Source organism: Asparagus officinalis, chromosome 5, assembly GCF_001876935.1.
Source record: "Asparagus officinalis chromosome 5, Aspof.V1, whole genome shotgun sequence".
Lineage (NCBI taxonomy): Eukaryota > Viridiplantae > Streptophyta > Magnoliopsida > Asparagales > Asparagaceae > Asparagus > Asparagus officinalis.
The window spans coordinates 3832191-3849300 of NC_033798.1; the positions used below are offsets into that span (position 1 = coordinate 3832191).

Genomic DNA, 17110 nt, shown 5'->3' on the forward strand with positions numbered 1-17110 from the left:
AATTTATATGTTAGTTGTATAAAATTGAGTGTATATAAGTTTGATGGTTATATATAGACATACACATATACAAATAATATAATATATTATTTTATGAAGATAAAAAAATATATATTGGTAAATAATAATATAATATATAAAATAATAATTTATAAAAATATTTTAAAATAATATTAAACAATTTATAAACATAATCTATGAAAAAAATAATTTTATATAACTAAATATTTTAATATTATATTTATTTAAGGCGCATGAACCCTTCAAGTCAAACTGACATTGTTGACAACACAAAAGATAGAAGATTTATCTTATTTTTTTAATCCTTGATAGAAAAAATTGCGTATATTAATGATGAAAATGTCTCTTAGTAATTGTTGGACATTACAAATTTCTCTCTTGTCGTAGAGAAATAATGTAAGTGGAATAGAATAGCTATCACAATATATTTAATTTAAAAATATTAACTTTGAGGATTAATGGGCATTGCAAGCATCAAATTTGGGATTACCCAACAGAGATATTATGAGTTCAAAGTTATTTCAAGTCGAGATTACCCAACAGAGAGTTCCACATTTGGTCGGAAGTTGCAAAAAAATAAGATATTACGCAATCAAACAGTTTATTACAGCTTTTGCCGTAAGAGCGAATTACAAGTCGAAAACAGTACTGTTACAGGCAGAGGAAGAACAGAAAAAATCATGAATGTTGCTTTGCTTGGAAATTTGTGGTCGTCGTATTAAGGTTCCAATGATGTTTACATGATTCAAACAAAAAGGGGTGTACCCTTTGTATGTACAGATAAAATTGGATTCGATATTTGGGGAAAAAACACATGACACTCACCGAAATACCTCCTACTCTCCTTTTACCGTGAACGTTCTCCTGTAGCATAAACTGTATTTTCCTGTCGCTATTGCCTCGGGTTGGGCTTCCTAACCTCCATCTTCAAATTCATCATTGATGCGGTTGCTACTGCATGTGATGAAAGGAGAAAACAATGAGAAGAGGGCAATTGAAAGACTTTGGCAAAAGAATAGATGTCAGCTAAGCCTGAAGATCGGCAGCGTACTGAGTTCGCATCATCGCTTTAAAACAACCAGCATTAGGTAAAACCCCACGAATAAGTCGGTGGCAAATGAAATCAACATTATGTACCCATCTCTGATATTCTCACTTTGATGTGTGGTAGACCACTTATCCTTATTCTTTCACTTAAAATGGAATGAGTTGAACAGATATTTCCACTTTACATCATGCAGTACGAAAACACAACATTAAAAAAATTAAATTTCCTTGTAATCTTGTTATTTCAGATTACTTTAACTTACATAGTGATGTATCTTACTAATGCAGTAATACTAAATACTCCTGGGACTGTGGATGCATATGCGTACTAACAAAAATAATAATGTATAAACCTTTCTTACAATATTGAACAGTTTCTATAATCCGTAGTTCCATACCACAGAAGGCCATAATACAAAACTTCAGCAGAAACTGTATTATATAAACGTATTTAGCATGGTTAGAATTAAGATAACTTTAAATATCTTAGTATGAGTATCTAGAACTCTTGGACATCAATGTGTATGAGACTCTGGTACACATTTCATCCATACCTTACTCGTTTTTTTCTTCATTGGTCTAATTCAGTTAATATAATTTAATGATCTCCTCTCTTCACATTCTTTTTCTACAGATACTTTGAATATTATCCAGGCTCTATAAGGATTTGAAGCAATCTTTTACGTAATGCTCTATAAAAGTCTGAAATGCATAGTTAAAGAGGTCAAATAGCTAAGTCTCTGCCCAGTGGTCGAGTCCATACATAACTGTTCTTGTTTAGGATGATGTCTAGTTAGCACTTTCTAGGATGAAACATTTAGTATATCGATAACAAAGGCGTACCAGCATTCTTGGAACACTGAGGAACACAAAGGCCAAGGAGTATAAGACAATCGCGGAAACAGCTGCTGTAATCATGTTATTCCTCAGGCGTTTGTTGTCTCTACTAGGCACAAATGCTATCTTCAGCGTGTTCGTCAGTTCAAATATTCTGTGTGAAACCTGCATTGTTAATTAAAGTGAAAATTCAGCATGTCTCTATCCATATGCTTGTTGATGATTAAACCTGCATGCAACACGAAGGTTACTCACCAAAATGTATATGGCAGTAACGAGCATAAAATTCAGCAATGGGTACTTGGGGATGAGAGACAACAGCCATCGAGGCTGTCCATTAGGCACTGCTGACCTGCAAGTTCTATAATTTAGTACTTCTAGCCATATGTTAGACAACCTTGTGAGAATTAAATGTGTATGGGTTATCCTGTTTTGGCTCTCCAAGTCTCCATTGTGTGTGTGGGTGGGTAGGTTTCCTTTTATTTATTTATTTATTTATTTATTTATTTATTTATTTGGGGGGGGGGGGTGGGGGTCTTTATTATGGCCTATTGGGACTGGTAAAAATAAACAAAAACCCAGCATAGGAACAAATATGTTGCCTAATTCATGCGCGAGTCATAAATCACTATCTGATTTAGAGAAGTTGATAATTCATGACAGAGTCATAAATCACTATCTACTTCGTTTAGAAAAGTAGATACAATTGCAATCCAGTACCTAACATCAACATCAGTAGTCTGAGAAAGGTTGGAATGGGAAATACCCAGCATAGGAATAGGTGGATCATGTCAATGTTACGTGAGATAGCACCATTCCTGTTAAGGTTGGCCTCTAATTTAACTCCAGATGCACATATTGCACAATGACTTGAAATCACGAGTTGAAAGAACTAGTCTTTCTGGACATACCTGAGCTCATATAAATCATTTAGTAACGAATGTGTGATTACCTGAGCCAGATGTGGATCTGTGATATATATGTCTCCAGAGTAATCTTTCCAAGCCAACTGATCAAGTGAACAGAACATTTCTTAGAATTACCAAAAGCTGGAGATGTATAATAATTTGAAGGTAGATATGTCAAATCTAATAGGATGACATAATCAGTAGACACAACGGAAAGCTGATTGATGAATGTAAAAGTAGAATGAAGAAATAGGAGGGAAAAACCACTTACGCGAAGAGGGTAAGGGAGCAATTACGGAACTTCTGAGTGAAGTTTCGCAGGCAGATGTAAACACTGTCTACCCAAAGTACACACATTGAAAAAAGGGGGGAAAAGGAGTCAGTAATTTCAAGTAACAACTTGCTGCTGCATAAAGCAATAATGTATTATGCATACGTTATCGGAATCCAAGATGTATATGGATGATATTTGTTGTAGGTAACCTTGTCCAACTTATAAATGTATTCATACCACAGTAATCCCACCTGAAATTAGATGCGAGAGATTTAACGATTGGATAGATGAATCACAAACTACAAGAGGAAAACGTAGATTTAGTGAACTTACCACCATAGAGATTGTCACAACACATGTTTTGATTGATATTCTTATCCTTGCTTCTGCTTCTTCAAGTTTCTCCATCCACTTCTCAACCTGTATAAAACTAACATCTTGATTACAGTAGTAGTGATATAGAACAGAGAAGATAACACTGAAAATTGAAACAAGCGCAAGACTGAAGATTGTAAGTAAAGGGTAAACTTATACCTCCAGATTCAGCATGGAACATTAAATATAAAGTTCACATATTATTGCAATAGACTGCAATAAACTTCCTAGTAATGAAAAATTTATCAAAACAAAATAGAACTTACAGTTGGATGATAGTAAGCATATATCATTCCCACTATCCATATATATCGGTCAAGTCCTGATCTGAAGTGCCATTCATGCAAGCGAGGAAATGGTGGTTTTGAGGGATCTGGATCACTGTAACCTGAGCAAGATTAACTTCAATAAGTAGTGCATGAGAGAGATCAAATGTAAGTAGTAACTTTAGAATGGTACTAACCTAGAAGGAATGTGAACGGGCTCCACATAATTTCAAAAACTTTAGGGACCTCCCACATGAAAATAACCACTAGAAAGCAGGCAGCAAACTTTATTGCAATGACCGAACCATGTTCGTTGTGTTTATTTAAAATTCCCAGTGCACCATAGACCATAAGGGTGAAAAGGGTGTGCATGGGACATATGTAATATAACATGTAATCGTTATTAAGGACGATGCAGCAAAATGCTACGAAGAAATTGAGACGCCACATCATCTATTCAACAAGACAAACTGTAAGAAAGGGTACGCTTAAAGTAAGAAGAAGAAGAAGAAATCATGAACAGGACTTGGAACCACATGCTAACACAAAAATGAGAATGCTGACGTACTCTACCTGCGCAAAACGTGCAACGCTGAAATCCTTTCGGACATAATAATAAGAGAAGTTCCCAAACCCAGTCATCCAGACATATGCAGCGATAAAGACACGGATTGCATTATAGAGCTCTTTAGCACTGAAATAGTGGTACATTAGAAACAGTACCTGTATAGGTGAAGGCATTCAAGTTTAATTTGCTAGAATTAATTATCACAAATTATGTTTTCCTGGCAGCACAGGTGTATAGTATGGAAATTTGTAACAAATAATTACGTACATCTATATTGAGAAGAGAATGTCAACAAGATTCCTCGAAGTTAAATTAAACAGACCCACTCAAATTGATGGGATCTTTCCCCGCACAAAAGAGCTAACTTTCTATTTTTGAAACGTACTGTCAAAAACACAACTATTAAGCAAAAACTCCCTTTTCCAAGGTATGAAAACTAGGTATTAATCATAGTTCCTGTTCAAGACATCTTAAATTCAAGCAGGTGCTAAAGGAAAACTTTTACATGGATATATGTGAACTAGTATATACGAAAGATATGAACCATCTCCTATCAGATATGGCAGTAGACACGAACCATCTCCTACCAGATATGGCAGTAGAAGAGAAAATCGAGACAAGAGCAATTACCAGTTAGCAAATTTTCTCACCAAAACACTTGGTAAGCCTTGTGCTCAGCTTAATGACAACAAGTTGATAATGTAATTATATATACTCTCAGCTTGAGGGAGGGTTTTATTGAATATATATTCACAAAGGATCTTTTATTATAATAGTATCAACATATAATACAAATAATCAAGGGAGGAGTTAACTATTCTCTTTTCTTCCAGGCTTTTTAATACTTTAAAATTTCATTTGCAGTGCTTAAAGCCAAAGGTAAAGCCATGATGCAATTGGTGTACTCCCAAGTCCCAACATCCACAAGTCCCAACATCCATAAGAACAATGTGATTGCAAGTGCAATGAAAAGGGAATCGAGGACATTCAAATCAAGTATCAAAACTATCTACTGACAGCTTGAGCAAAAGGTTTTAGACGCTTACACCTTATGTTCCTAAGTAGTTGATTGAGCTTGAATCAATCCTTCGAAAACGTAGGCATCCCAGTGGGAGTTTCCTTGATAATATCAGGAACTATCTAGTGACACCTGGAAGAAAAAGGTTAGATGGTTAAACCTCTCCTAAGAGGCTTATTGAGTTTGATCTAGTCCTTCCAAAATGGAGGCACCCTAATGGGAATTGTCCTTGATAATTGACTGGTTTGTGGTGGAAGGATACGAAACATGCCTGGGGATTACTCCAGTAATCTAAGGTTCTCCTCCCTCATTTCTATCTATCCAAATATATCATCGATCAGCGGGAAAACAGAAGAGAATACCAGACAGCAGATAAGACCATGGAATATCAAACAAATCAATCGGTGATAGTATATAGCGTGAATAATACTGCACATGGTAGCATACAAAACACCTGCATTATATTAGCTTGGAGAGTCTAAATTACAGATATGAGGAATAGCAACAGTACTAGAGAATGTAGGTTTCTCAAATTTGCAGGATGCTAATATCAGAAGCCAACTAACCTGCATCCACCCTTTCCATTCCTCAGTTTGGTGCCTATTGAGATAAAGAATAGATTTTCCTGAGAATGCTGACTTATCATTGTGGACTTTAAAAGAAGTCACTGCTGCTACAATGATGAGAAGAAAGTAGAGGAAAAGGAAAAGGTCACGGCTGTAACTCTGCAAACAAGGAAAAGAAAGAGCAATCAAAACAAACATATTTACAATATACAAACAAAATACTTGCAGAAACAAAACAAATCTTTCCAGCAGGGCTAAATAATAATGTTTAAATTCATAAATTAACCTCCTCCATTGTCACATTCCAGAGAGAAGCACCAGAGAGTTTAAACTGTATGCAGATTGACTACAAGAAGAAAATATATGAACGGAGAGAATCAAAACAGGTTCTGAGATGGTTTGAGCTGACAGAGCACCCAGGTTATGTGATGCCCATGCCCCACTTAGTCCCCCATTAGGAAAACTAAGAGAATACAGAGAATTTACAGAGAATTTATATGAACGGAGTGAATCAAAACAGGTTCTGAGATGGTTTGAGCTGACAGAGAACCCAGGTTATGTGATGCCCATGCCCCACTTAGTCCCCCATTAGGAAAACTAAGAGAATACAGAGAATTTATATGATGAATCATAAGATTCAAGTGTAACGTTGGCTAGCCATTTTTGGTACTAGATTGAGGCCAAACAACATGTTGCACTCAATGGGTCCATGGGGTTACACCGTGCCAATATGCTTGCGGGCCCAGGGCATGACAAATGATATCCTGCAGTTAACCAGAGCCAAAAAGTATGGAAGTGCTATACCGGACTAAGTGCTAAACCGCACTAACATGTTTAAGATCCACTTCTACGATGCACATCACCTCATGATACTGGAATGGACCAATTTTCATAAATGACGGGTCATGGGATACAAGTGTAACATTGGCTATAGCCAATTTTGGCAGTGGATCGATTCAAACAATGTGTTGCACTAAGCGAGTCCCCCAACTTATACCATGCCAACATGCTCGTGGCTTGGGGTGTGACAGGTTAGCACCTAGACATATGTAGGTGGCAATGGCAAGTTGACAACTATCAATGGGTCCATGGGGTTACACCGTGCCAATATGCTTACAGGCCCAGTGCATGACAAATGATATCATGCAGTTAACCAGCCAAACCAGCCAAAAAGTATGGAAGTGCTATACGGGACTAAGTGCTAATCCGCACTAACGTGTTTAAGATCCACTTCTACGATGCACATCACCTCGTGATACTGGAATGGACCAATTTTCATAAATGACGGGTCATGGGATACAAGTGTAACATTGGCTATAGCCAATTTTAGCAGTAGATCGAGTCAAACAATGTGTTGCACTAAGCGAGTCCCCCAACTTATATCATGCCAACATGCTCGTAGCTTGGGGTGTGACAGGTTAGCACCTAGACATATGTAGGTGGCAATGGCAAGTTGACAACTATCACACATCACATAAATTTTAAGAAAAAGTAATGTTCATAGATGGCAATGAAAGCTTAAAATTCTACACAGTCATTGCAGTCTTGTAGATTTTTATTTTCTAGTACAATTAAAAGGATGAATAATGAAGATCCATCTCAAATGTTGGGTCACATATAGGGTGAACAAATGGTCAGTCGGGTCAGTTTTCGTCATTTTAGATGAAACTGAACCAAGCCAAAAAGTGAAGACTGAATTGAACCGAACCATTCAGTTTGGTTGGTTCTTTCGGGTTACAATAGCCTCCATGAACAAGTGAAAAGAGACAGCCATCATGGTCAAAACCTAGAAATGGGAGGCTCTCACTATGGGCAAAGATGGTTGATGGAAAAAACAAAGATGAGAAAGAAAGAGAATTATGGATGAAATGTTGAATTAGATAATAAGTTGGTTACGATAGCCATCATGAGAGGAGGGAGGCCATGGACATGGCTTGATTTTGGTATTGACGGATGCCTTTCCCTATTTTTGTGTTGTGATGAGTTGATAACAGCTAGCATTGAGCTGCAATTGGAATCAATCGCGTGTGGGGGTCTCGCATGTAGAGATATAGGAGGATATAGGGTATAATTATGACTTATGAGAGAGTTTAATTTGGGTATTCAGTCGATTAGGTTAAAATGGGTTGAAATTTTTTTTAACCCGAACTGTCCAATCAAACCACAAACCAAACCGAATTGTCAAAAATCGGGTGGTTCGATGAGTTTAGGTTGAAGTTTGCTCAGATCTAATCACACATGTGAAATGTTTTTCTGTCGTGTTAAGTTGTCTTCCTCTTAAACCCTAGATATATGAAATGTTTTTCTGTCATGTTAAGTTGTCTTTCGCTTAAACCCTACTTGTTTTCTTCTACAACATGACGGCAACATCAACAAAGCCTTTATTTGCAATTTATGCAGTGGGTTACATGTCATATCATTTTCTGTTACTTAAAACCAGATGCTAGACCTAGACACTCTCTTCAAGCATGGCCCTATCTTTCCAATTGGAACACTTATTACTCTCCATTGTGTATGACCTTCTACAATAATTCTATCCCATCTTGTTCTCAGATGAACTATGTTTTTCCAACTGGTGCACTTGTTACTTTCCATTGCATGTCCTAGCAATCTGAAATGACTGCCTCATCTTGTCTATCTAACTTCTCATATTTTATCCTTTGTTTTGTGTGCTCAAACATCTCAGCATTACTTGTTTTAGCAACTATTCTCTCCAATAGATTTTTCACTTATACTATCTCTTTCCAAAGTTGCAAAGAGAAAATGATGGACACAACTACACCTGGCCAATGTACCAGAACAGACGAAAACCTTTTTTAAATATACATAGGATAATATAGATTTCTTCTGGCTAGGAAATTAAACATCACCTTTTCCGATTGCCCAAATAGATTTGTTCTATCACACAAGTAAAAAAAGACCAAATGAGCTCCGAATTCAGATCTGCAAGCCAACAATCCAAATAACTTGACAGAATAGTTGCAGCTTAAAGGATTATCATCAGTTAAAGCTCCTTACATGGCTCTTAGTGTCAATCGGTTCTCTAACAAGAACGCCTCGTCCATTGAGAATAATCTAAGAAGTCATAATGAGCACTCTCAATAGTTAAGAGGACCTTTCTTAGTAAGCATAGTAAGGACATTACCATACGCTTTATACCTGATAAGCTGTCCAGAGGTAGATGAATTATGAGCTCTAGGAGATGTTGCCTGAAGACCTCCCTCTAATAACTTAACTCTGTCATCTTCATCATTTGGCGCATTGTTTAACTCAACCAAATTTACATCTGAAAGTCTGCTGCTAAACAAGGGAGAAATTTAGTCCAAATCCATTAAAAACAGTCAAGTAAATATTTATCTATAACCATTATGAAGTGCAATCATAAAGGAAGTGGCAACGCCACAAGCTCTTGTGTAAAAGTACAGCCTTTGAACCATAACAAGTTAGTTGAGAGAATAAAAAAACATTAAAATGTAATACAACTATGCATTACATTTCTGAAACATTAAATGGTATATCGATGTGTATCTTAAGTGAACGGGCTTCCCTATAACAGATCATATTCCTAGTCTATCACTTAGTCCCATTCATACACTAGGGGCTTTTTGAGGTTGCTTCGTGGTGCCATGGCCCATGAGCACAAACAAAAACACTATAAGGTAATGGTTTCTATCTAACTACCCTTCTATGACCTTTTTACAAGACCACCACTCAGCAATATGTGTCTTTACTACAAAATAGGCACCAGCCGAGTATAGTAACATTAAGCTGACAGCATGAAAAAGTTTGGCAATAGTTGCTAGGAAAGCCCACCCATTAAGTTCTTCATCCATACTGGGAACATTTTTTTATGGAGAAGGCTTGAATAGTGATGAATGGGAAAGGATGAGAAGATCGAATCAGTTGATGGACTGATAATTGATTGGTGTAAAAGAGACACCAACTTTCCCTTGAGGTTTTGTAGACCATCTGCCTAGCAGCTCAGCTCTTTTTTCTTATTGGATGATTTTCCTTTCTCACATCAACTTTATATTAAGGTAACTTAAGCATCAAAAAGACATTGTACAACAACTAGAATTGCTCTATCAAGAATCAATTAGAATTGCTCTGAATAAGTTAGGCAGTTAGAATAAGAAATATGGAGAATGCATACAACACGTGGAGAGCTATCATAAAATGGATTTCTCACAGATAATACAGCTCACCCTTTCAAAGCAGCTGAATTCTTCCTGTATTCCAATAGCTCAGAGTATGCCCATGCTGCTAGTAAGGGGATGAACCCAAGGATAAATGACACCTGCAGTAAATTCACACATGAATGCTTCAATATACTAGATGCTCCACAATAGACAAACATCAGATTTCAGATGCTCAGAAAATATGGAGTCAACCATTTTGATGGATATGTGAACCACATTTAATAAGTTGAATCATCAAAAGAAAAGTCATTAAACTCTCTACTTAGCCAAACGAAATTTGCAAAATTTACAACTTGCCTTATAAACCTAATACACACCATTCTTAAACCTTATAAACCTCACTGACGATTAATTATCCCTTCTCATATCACTAACATTACAGAACGACAAAAAAATTATATCAGATTTATAGCGCGAGCGAAAGCATGAAAATTTTTAAGTAACACAGCTCTCCGTACGTCATTAGATATAACAAGCACACGATTCACATTCATCCGTTAGACATTTCTTTGGTGCCCTTTCTTTAGTTGTCATCCTACAAAGCTCTATAACAGTCCAATTTCCAATCTTCTTCTCATAACATCGATTTTGCATCAGAAACTTATTACCTACACAAACATCAGATTCATCACGAGTCGCTAAAAGAACTACACAGTTGCCAATTTTCGATCACATCTTGACTCAAAAACATGATAATCCTCACTAACTTGACGATCGCAGCAGCTCACACCTAAATAATCACGAGCATTTACCATCAATTACTGAAATAAAATTACAAAATTGCCACTGGACCGCATTTGATCCTCATAAACCCTATAAACCTCACAAACGCGCATCAATAATTCGCTCAACTCCCCTGGTTTCACCATCAATCCCGCTAGAAATCTAACGCTGCTTCAGTTCACAAATCCTCAAACTCTCAGCTAAATCTATCACCCTCACTCAAATCGAAGCAATGCGAGCTCAACGAGACCGAAATCGCATCGAAATTTTTCAAATAATCGGGGAAATCCAGTACCTGCCCCGGTGTGAGCGGCCCTGAGATCTCCATCGACGATCGCCTCAGCTCGAAACTGGATCAGATCTGGAGAAAGATCATGTGAGATCTAAAAAGGAGAAATGAAGAAAGAATTATTATATATTTGTACCAACTCGAGATTAGCGAAGGCGAATTAATGAAGCGCGTAGGTGTAGATTTAAAGGGACTGTGTGAGTGGCGGTGGGGATACCTGGGACCCCGCCTTCGCACCAGGAAGAGGTTCGTGGGCCCCCGGAGAGGGTGATTTTGTGGGTGGGAGAACGAGGTGCTTTTTGTTGGGGTTGATTGGAGTGGGTGAGATTGGGTGAGGGTTCGTATTTACGGAACTGCCACTGTCGGTTGATGAAGAGATTGCTTCGACTTGAAAAAAAAAGAGAGGAGGCCGTGCTATGCAGATCGAACTACCGAGGGAAAACACCGCGATTGTTTCGGTGCTGATTTTGACTTGAGAAGTTCGTTAATTATAGCGAGATTTTTAGTGAAGTTTATGAAAAGCACTTGGAGGACTGATGACGGAATTAAAATGTTTTCCGTCCAAAATATGATTTCCTCGTATTTTTTAAAAAATTATAGGAAAAGTTTTGAAAAGTCAAAAAATACTAGTTTTCTTGTTTTTTTAATCACCCGTATCTTTATAGAAAATAGCAAGATTTCCTATAATTTGTAGAAATTGAACCAAACACCCCCTAAATTTATAGAAAAATGTTAATTTTATAGAAAATTGTCAATGTGTTGTCAGATTTCTAGGTGATTTCCACCCATTTTGAGAGGAAATTGATTTCTGTAAATTTTGCTACTTTTTTATACTTTACAGAAAACATTTCTGTAAATTTTTTGAACCAAACACGGTTTACGAAAAACTATAAAAAAATTTAATTACAAAATTGTCATTCTCAAATATTTTGAGAAAAATTTTCTATAAAATTGTGCAACCAAACACCCCCTAAGGGAATAATGACTTCCGAACATTAAAAATCTAGATGATATTTGAGCAATAAGCGGGGGGAGTCTCTTGATGTTTGGCCCAAGTTTAGGTACTTCCATTAATATTCTACTTCTACTTGCATTAATGTTTACTAAGGAGCTGTTTGATTCGTTTCCTAGATATAGGGAAATGCATTTTCATGTACAAAAACACAATTTTTGAGTTTTCCAAACTTTTCCAAGAAATAAATTGTTTCGCTTTGGTTCGCACAAAAAAAAAATGGTGGGAAACCAATGTATTTATTTTTCTTGTGTTTGGTTCGCATGGAAAAAAAGGAAAAACTTTTGTTTATATGGCAAAAAGCTGACGTAGCTGCAGTTTTCGTCGATTTCATGAGGTTGAGGAAGGAATTGGGGAAGAGAAAAAAATCTGATACGGCGGCGATTTTCACCGAGTTTCCCTTCTTCAACCCTAGCGAACCAAAGATGAGAAAAAACCCGACGGAAAGCTTATATCCTACGTGGCCACGAAAAATCTGATGTGGAGACGGTGTAAAACTTTTCCACCAAGTTAAAAAATGAACCAAACAGCCCCTAATCATACCGATATCATACATTGATTTTACGGCTTTAATATTATCGGTGTGTGTTCTATTAGCTTGCTATTTGATTTATTTGTAGAGCGTCACTATTGAACTTTTATTATCTCGTTTTGTAAACGATCCGTCACCAAATTCAAATCATTTTTGGAAACTATTTATGTCCATTATTTGGGGATTCAGATCCTCTTCACTATAAAAAAAATGGATGTCACTACATAATCACAGTCATTGATTATCTAGTTGATGGTTGTGATTTTTTTTAGTGCAAATTAGGAATGAGTGCAATACACGGGGTATGATAAGTGTTAGATTTAAATTGTATCATAATTGTTTACTAATTAATCAATGATTGTGATTAAAAGTAGTGATCTCTCCACTATTTTTTTTTATAGTGGAGAGGATCCAAATCCATTATTTGGTGCTATTATTTGTACTTGATGAAAAGTTTTCTGCATCAAGTGGTTCAGCGTAAACGGCATCCAAGTTGCAGCGAAATGATTATTTCGTAGAGAGCGCACTCATGTTCGGAGCCATGTAGTCATACTTATATGTCCGTTTCAAAGCTTGGATTGAGCCCGGCCCCTTTGGGAAGGGAGAAGTTAACATTCTTTTTTCTTGTTATTACTAACTATTATTTTATCGGTTTTTCTATAGAGTATTCATAGGCATTCTATGAGGAGAGAGATAGAGAGAAATGAATAGCTCATGGCCCCCAGAGAGAAATGAATAGCTCATGGCCCCCCCTGATTTGCATTAATTTCTGTGCATAATTCATTTCTCTATCTCTCTCCTCTCTTATAGAATGCCCATTGACACTCTATAGAAAAACCGTTATTATTTTATTTCTTCGGAAGAAGGGAGAACTTATACTCTTTTTTTTTTTGATGTAAAATAGTTATACTCTTTTAATTAGGTCCGCATGTTAACAAGGTTATTGATTTAACTTTGAAAGCTCATAGTGATCCGTTTGAAGGGGGCTTATGGATCATCGCTGTTGTGCGCGGCGCGGAAGCGGTCGAATCACACAATCCGAACAAGAGAGATCACAACCAAATAAACAAGATAGTAAACTCAAGCATACTTATGTACATGCTGAAAAATTACATAGCTCAAAAACATGATAGTTGTACAAATGTGCAAAATTACAATCACATTACGTTGTCAGGCAAGCAACAACATAAAAGTAAGACTGACGTGAGCATCTCATCTTGATAGTTGGTATCATTACCGTCATCTTCCCCAAATCACAACTAAATCTATTACAGTGAAAAATCTATACCGCATATGAAAGAGGATTCAAGTGTTAAAACTTTTAAATTCTTTTTTGCCCCTCTTATTTTGATATTTTTCAATTCTATCTTTAATTAATTGCATATAAAGTCTCATTTTTATTCAATACATATAAATTACACGCTCAATATAATAAATAAAAATATTATAGTACACATATAATATATAGATAATTGATATAATGCATATGTCAAACTAATACTACTGCACATTTCATTTTGCAATGAATGTGTCAACTTAAAATGCCATTGGTGCATGCAGTATGTATTCTTGAATCGTGAGTTACATTTAAATTGTAGTGTTTATTTAAGGGGCAATTAAAACAATTGTTATGGAATCTAAAGAGCCTACCTTTTGACATTATTCTTTATGTTATAATTAGGAATACTAATAGCTCATACTTGCACCCTATGTGAAGATGAGTTTTACTCTTTTGGTTACTTAATCTTTCAAAGTTGTTTCTCTAGGTTACAACCCTTTCATTGTCAAACAATTAAGAATTAAGATATGATGAAATAGCGTGCCTACTTAAATTTGACGCTATTTTATTAGAATTGTTATTTCTATTTATTGAGAGCATATACTTATTTTGTTAGGTTTTCTATTTAGGTGGTAATGTTATGTGATCATGTTTCTTTAAACTAATCGTTAAAATTTGCTAGCTTTAATTATGCATATAATGAAGTTCATATCGATTAGTTTTCTCCACAATGTCTAACAATTTAGACCACCAGATTGTGTCATTTTTCTTAAAATTTTCTTTTATAAGATTATCATTATCTATTATTGTCGATGTTAGTTATCGAACAGGGTGTTTATTTGTAGATTATGGTGGTGTTAAGGTCCTCAAACTTCCTCAGGTGGCTGGTTCTGAAATCCGACGTTCTATCTTGCACATGAAGAACTCGTGAGAGGCCGGAGTTGGGTTCTCCAGCCCTCCGAACGATCAAGTCAGAATTTGAGACTGAGTGGGAAAATAAGAGTAGAAAAGAGTTGCTTAGAATTGCATGGGAGCCGAAGCCATTACCTTAGGCAGCACAACTCCTTTTTATAGTAGATCAGAAGGACAGATATGTACTTTTGGTTGAGTCCAACTAGTGACTCGATCATCACCTGCTTCGCAAGTGTCGGTCGCTGAAAGGAGTGAGTCATCCAAGCATTTAATGTGAGGGTGGCAACATATGTTTAGAGCTAACTAGGTCCAATGAGTCATAAAGACTATGGGGGTTAGAGCAATGATGACTCTGACAATGCATTTAAGGTGAGAGTAATCGGCTGGCGACGGGGGGTTTGAGGGAATACTGTCTCTCTACTCGTGTGGCTGAGGGCCGGCAAATACCGCCTTTTTAGTCGGCTATTCAAGTTGTCGACTTTAATGGTAGGCCGAGTGTGAATGCTTGTAGACTTGATCTGATGGGTAGGTTGACAAGTATCACATTTTTAATCGGCTACACAAGTTATCGGTCTATTGGTTTGACGACAGGAGCATCGTGAGTTGTCCGTCATTGAATACGTCTGGTCAGACATGGAGCGGGACACACGTGGGCCTCCCCAAAGGGCTTAATACTTAGTTATTTGACAGACTATAACAATTATTGTTATCATAAATATAAAAATTTACAAATGTATACAAGGTGTAACATGCCCCAAATGACAATTTTTAAGCTGATGAAGGTTATTTCAAGTTGCATGCCCGCAAAAAAGCGCCGCGTTGTCTTGCCCATCATTTTTTATATTATCACTTCAGTGTATTCATTTTACTCTCAAGTAAGTCTACAATCCATAGATACTTTGATACTCATAATCACTTGATGTAAGAATTTTAAATAAACTTAATTTATAGTCTTTACGGGATTTAAACTATCCTAAATTCTTGAGAATATTGGCCTCAAAAGCCATGTTAAAGTAATATGACTTTTCCCAGTGTTCAAAAGAATAAATGATAGTAGAATAAGTGGGGAACATATAACTAGCAGATGCAATGAGCAGATTAGTGCTTATAGTTGTATATAGAGTTGCTTGCATTTACTCTGTGTAGTCTTAGCTAAAATGTAGAATTATTTAGCAAATGAGACGACTATTTTAATATTAAAAAATAACGAACAATCAAGACTTACATATTGTCGTATGTAACATTAAAAACTTTCGTCATACTTTTCTTCAAAGTTCTAATCAAAACTTGAGTCCACGTTTAACGCACGTGCATCGTACTAGTATACTTTTTCTTGCAACGGAGAGAAATAAAAGGAGGTAAGACATTAACTGCACACGACCATCTCCAAATTTTTTCTATGTGCTTACACTGTTACACAATAACCTTAGAAGATTAGATACTAACTTAAGCATTAGAAGGATGACATGAAAAACGTGGTCAAACCCTTATATTTTTTGTTTTGTGGTTTGCTAAACATTATTAGGAGGTTATTGTTCATTTGCTGGATATAGATTGGTTTTCTAATTAGAACGTAGTTTGAAAGTTAAGGCTCGTCACACTAATTGAGTTGTCATACAAACCGTCATGTTCTTATAAATTCTAAAGGGTTACCCGTGAATAGACCCCTCGGAGTGTCGCGCAATTGCAAATAGACTTCTCGTAGTTTTATCGGTGAGGATAAATATCTACTTATCGATTGCGTTTGGGCAAATACTATAGGAGTGCTATTCGCAATTGGGCAATACTACATACAGGGGCCTATTTGCAACAAAAGTTTTGCAGCGACCGTCTGTAGAAAATCAAAACAGTAATATAAGAGAACTTGACCAGACTATTAATATGAAGTCAGTAATTAGTAAATATCAAAGAAAGTATTTAAACTTATGCAAATATTATCTCCGTCATTAGTCCACGCCTTTTTCGCGAACTTTTGTTAAATCTTGTTTCACGTGTTAACAACGTGATAAGACAAACTAGTAACTTTAACTAATTTTTTTGCTGACTAAAATGCCCTCCACGTCGTGTACACGTTAATAATTTTTAATGATAGCAGCTCGAAAACCCATAGAAAGCCACCTGAAACGAAAGGAAGGGCACATAAGTAAATTCAACACATAAGCCCGAAGCAAAAGAGCGTGGGCGGTGCTTTTTAACTGATGATTATTATTAATTATTATTTGCCTTCACTCTCTTCTCAAAAAAAAAAAAAATTTATCTCCCCCCCCGTCGATCGTCGATCGGC

At 36.3% G+C, this 17110-nt stretch overlaps 1 protein-coding gene across 3 annotated transcripts; it reads right to left on the reverse strand.

Annotated features, from left to right (window-relative positions):
- On the reverse strand, positions 588-11253 carry LOC109842208 (protein REDUCED WALL ACETYLATION 1-like). 3 transcript variants are annotated; one of them, XM_020411114.1, is made up of 16 exons: positions 11098-11253; positions 10086-10177; positions 9040-9174; positions 8899-8955; positions 8751-8823; positions 5881-6039; positions 4302-4451; positions 3926-4181; positions 3729-3850; positions 3421-3507; positions 3250-3338; positions 3085-3147; positions 2858-2914; positions 2161-2257; positions 1912-2070; positions 588-975 (listed from the first exon to the last, which is right to left on the reverse strand). In XM_020411114.1, the coding sequence occupies exons 1-16, from the start codon at positions 11128-11130 to the stop codon at positions 973-975; spliced, it is 1632 nt and encodes a 543-aa protein (XP_020266703.1). In that variant the 5' UTR covers positions 11131-11253; the 3' UTR covers positions 588-972. The 3 variants fall into 3 exon arrangements, with proteins under 3 accessions (XP_020266703.1, XP_020266702.1, XP_020266701.1); XM_020411113.1 differs by having other exon boundaries at positions 9040-9177; XM_020411112.1 differs by having other exon boundaries at positions 9040-9180.

Bases quoted from the DNA above. Each gene is read 5' to 3' on its own strand.
- LOC109842208 (XM_020411112.1), bottom strand. From the start codon at position 11,130: ATGGAGATCTCAGGGCCGCTCACACCGGGGCAG. The intron at 3,339-3,420 runs GTAAGTTCACTA...ATCTAATTTCAG, and splicing joins TTGTGACAATCTCTATGGTG to GTGGGATTACTGTGGTATGA. The intron at 2,915-3,084 runs GTAAGTGGTTTT...TCACTTGATCAG, and splicing joins TGCTCCCTTACCCTCTTCGC to TTGGCTTGGAAAGATTACTC.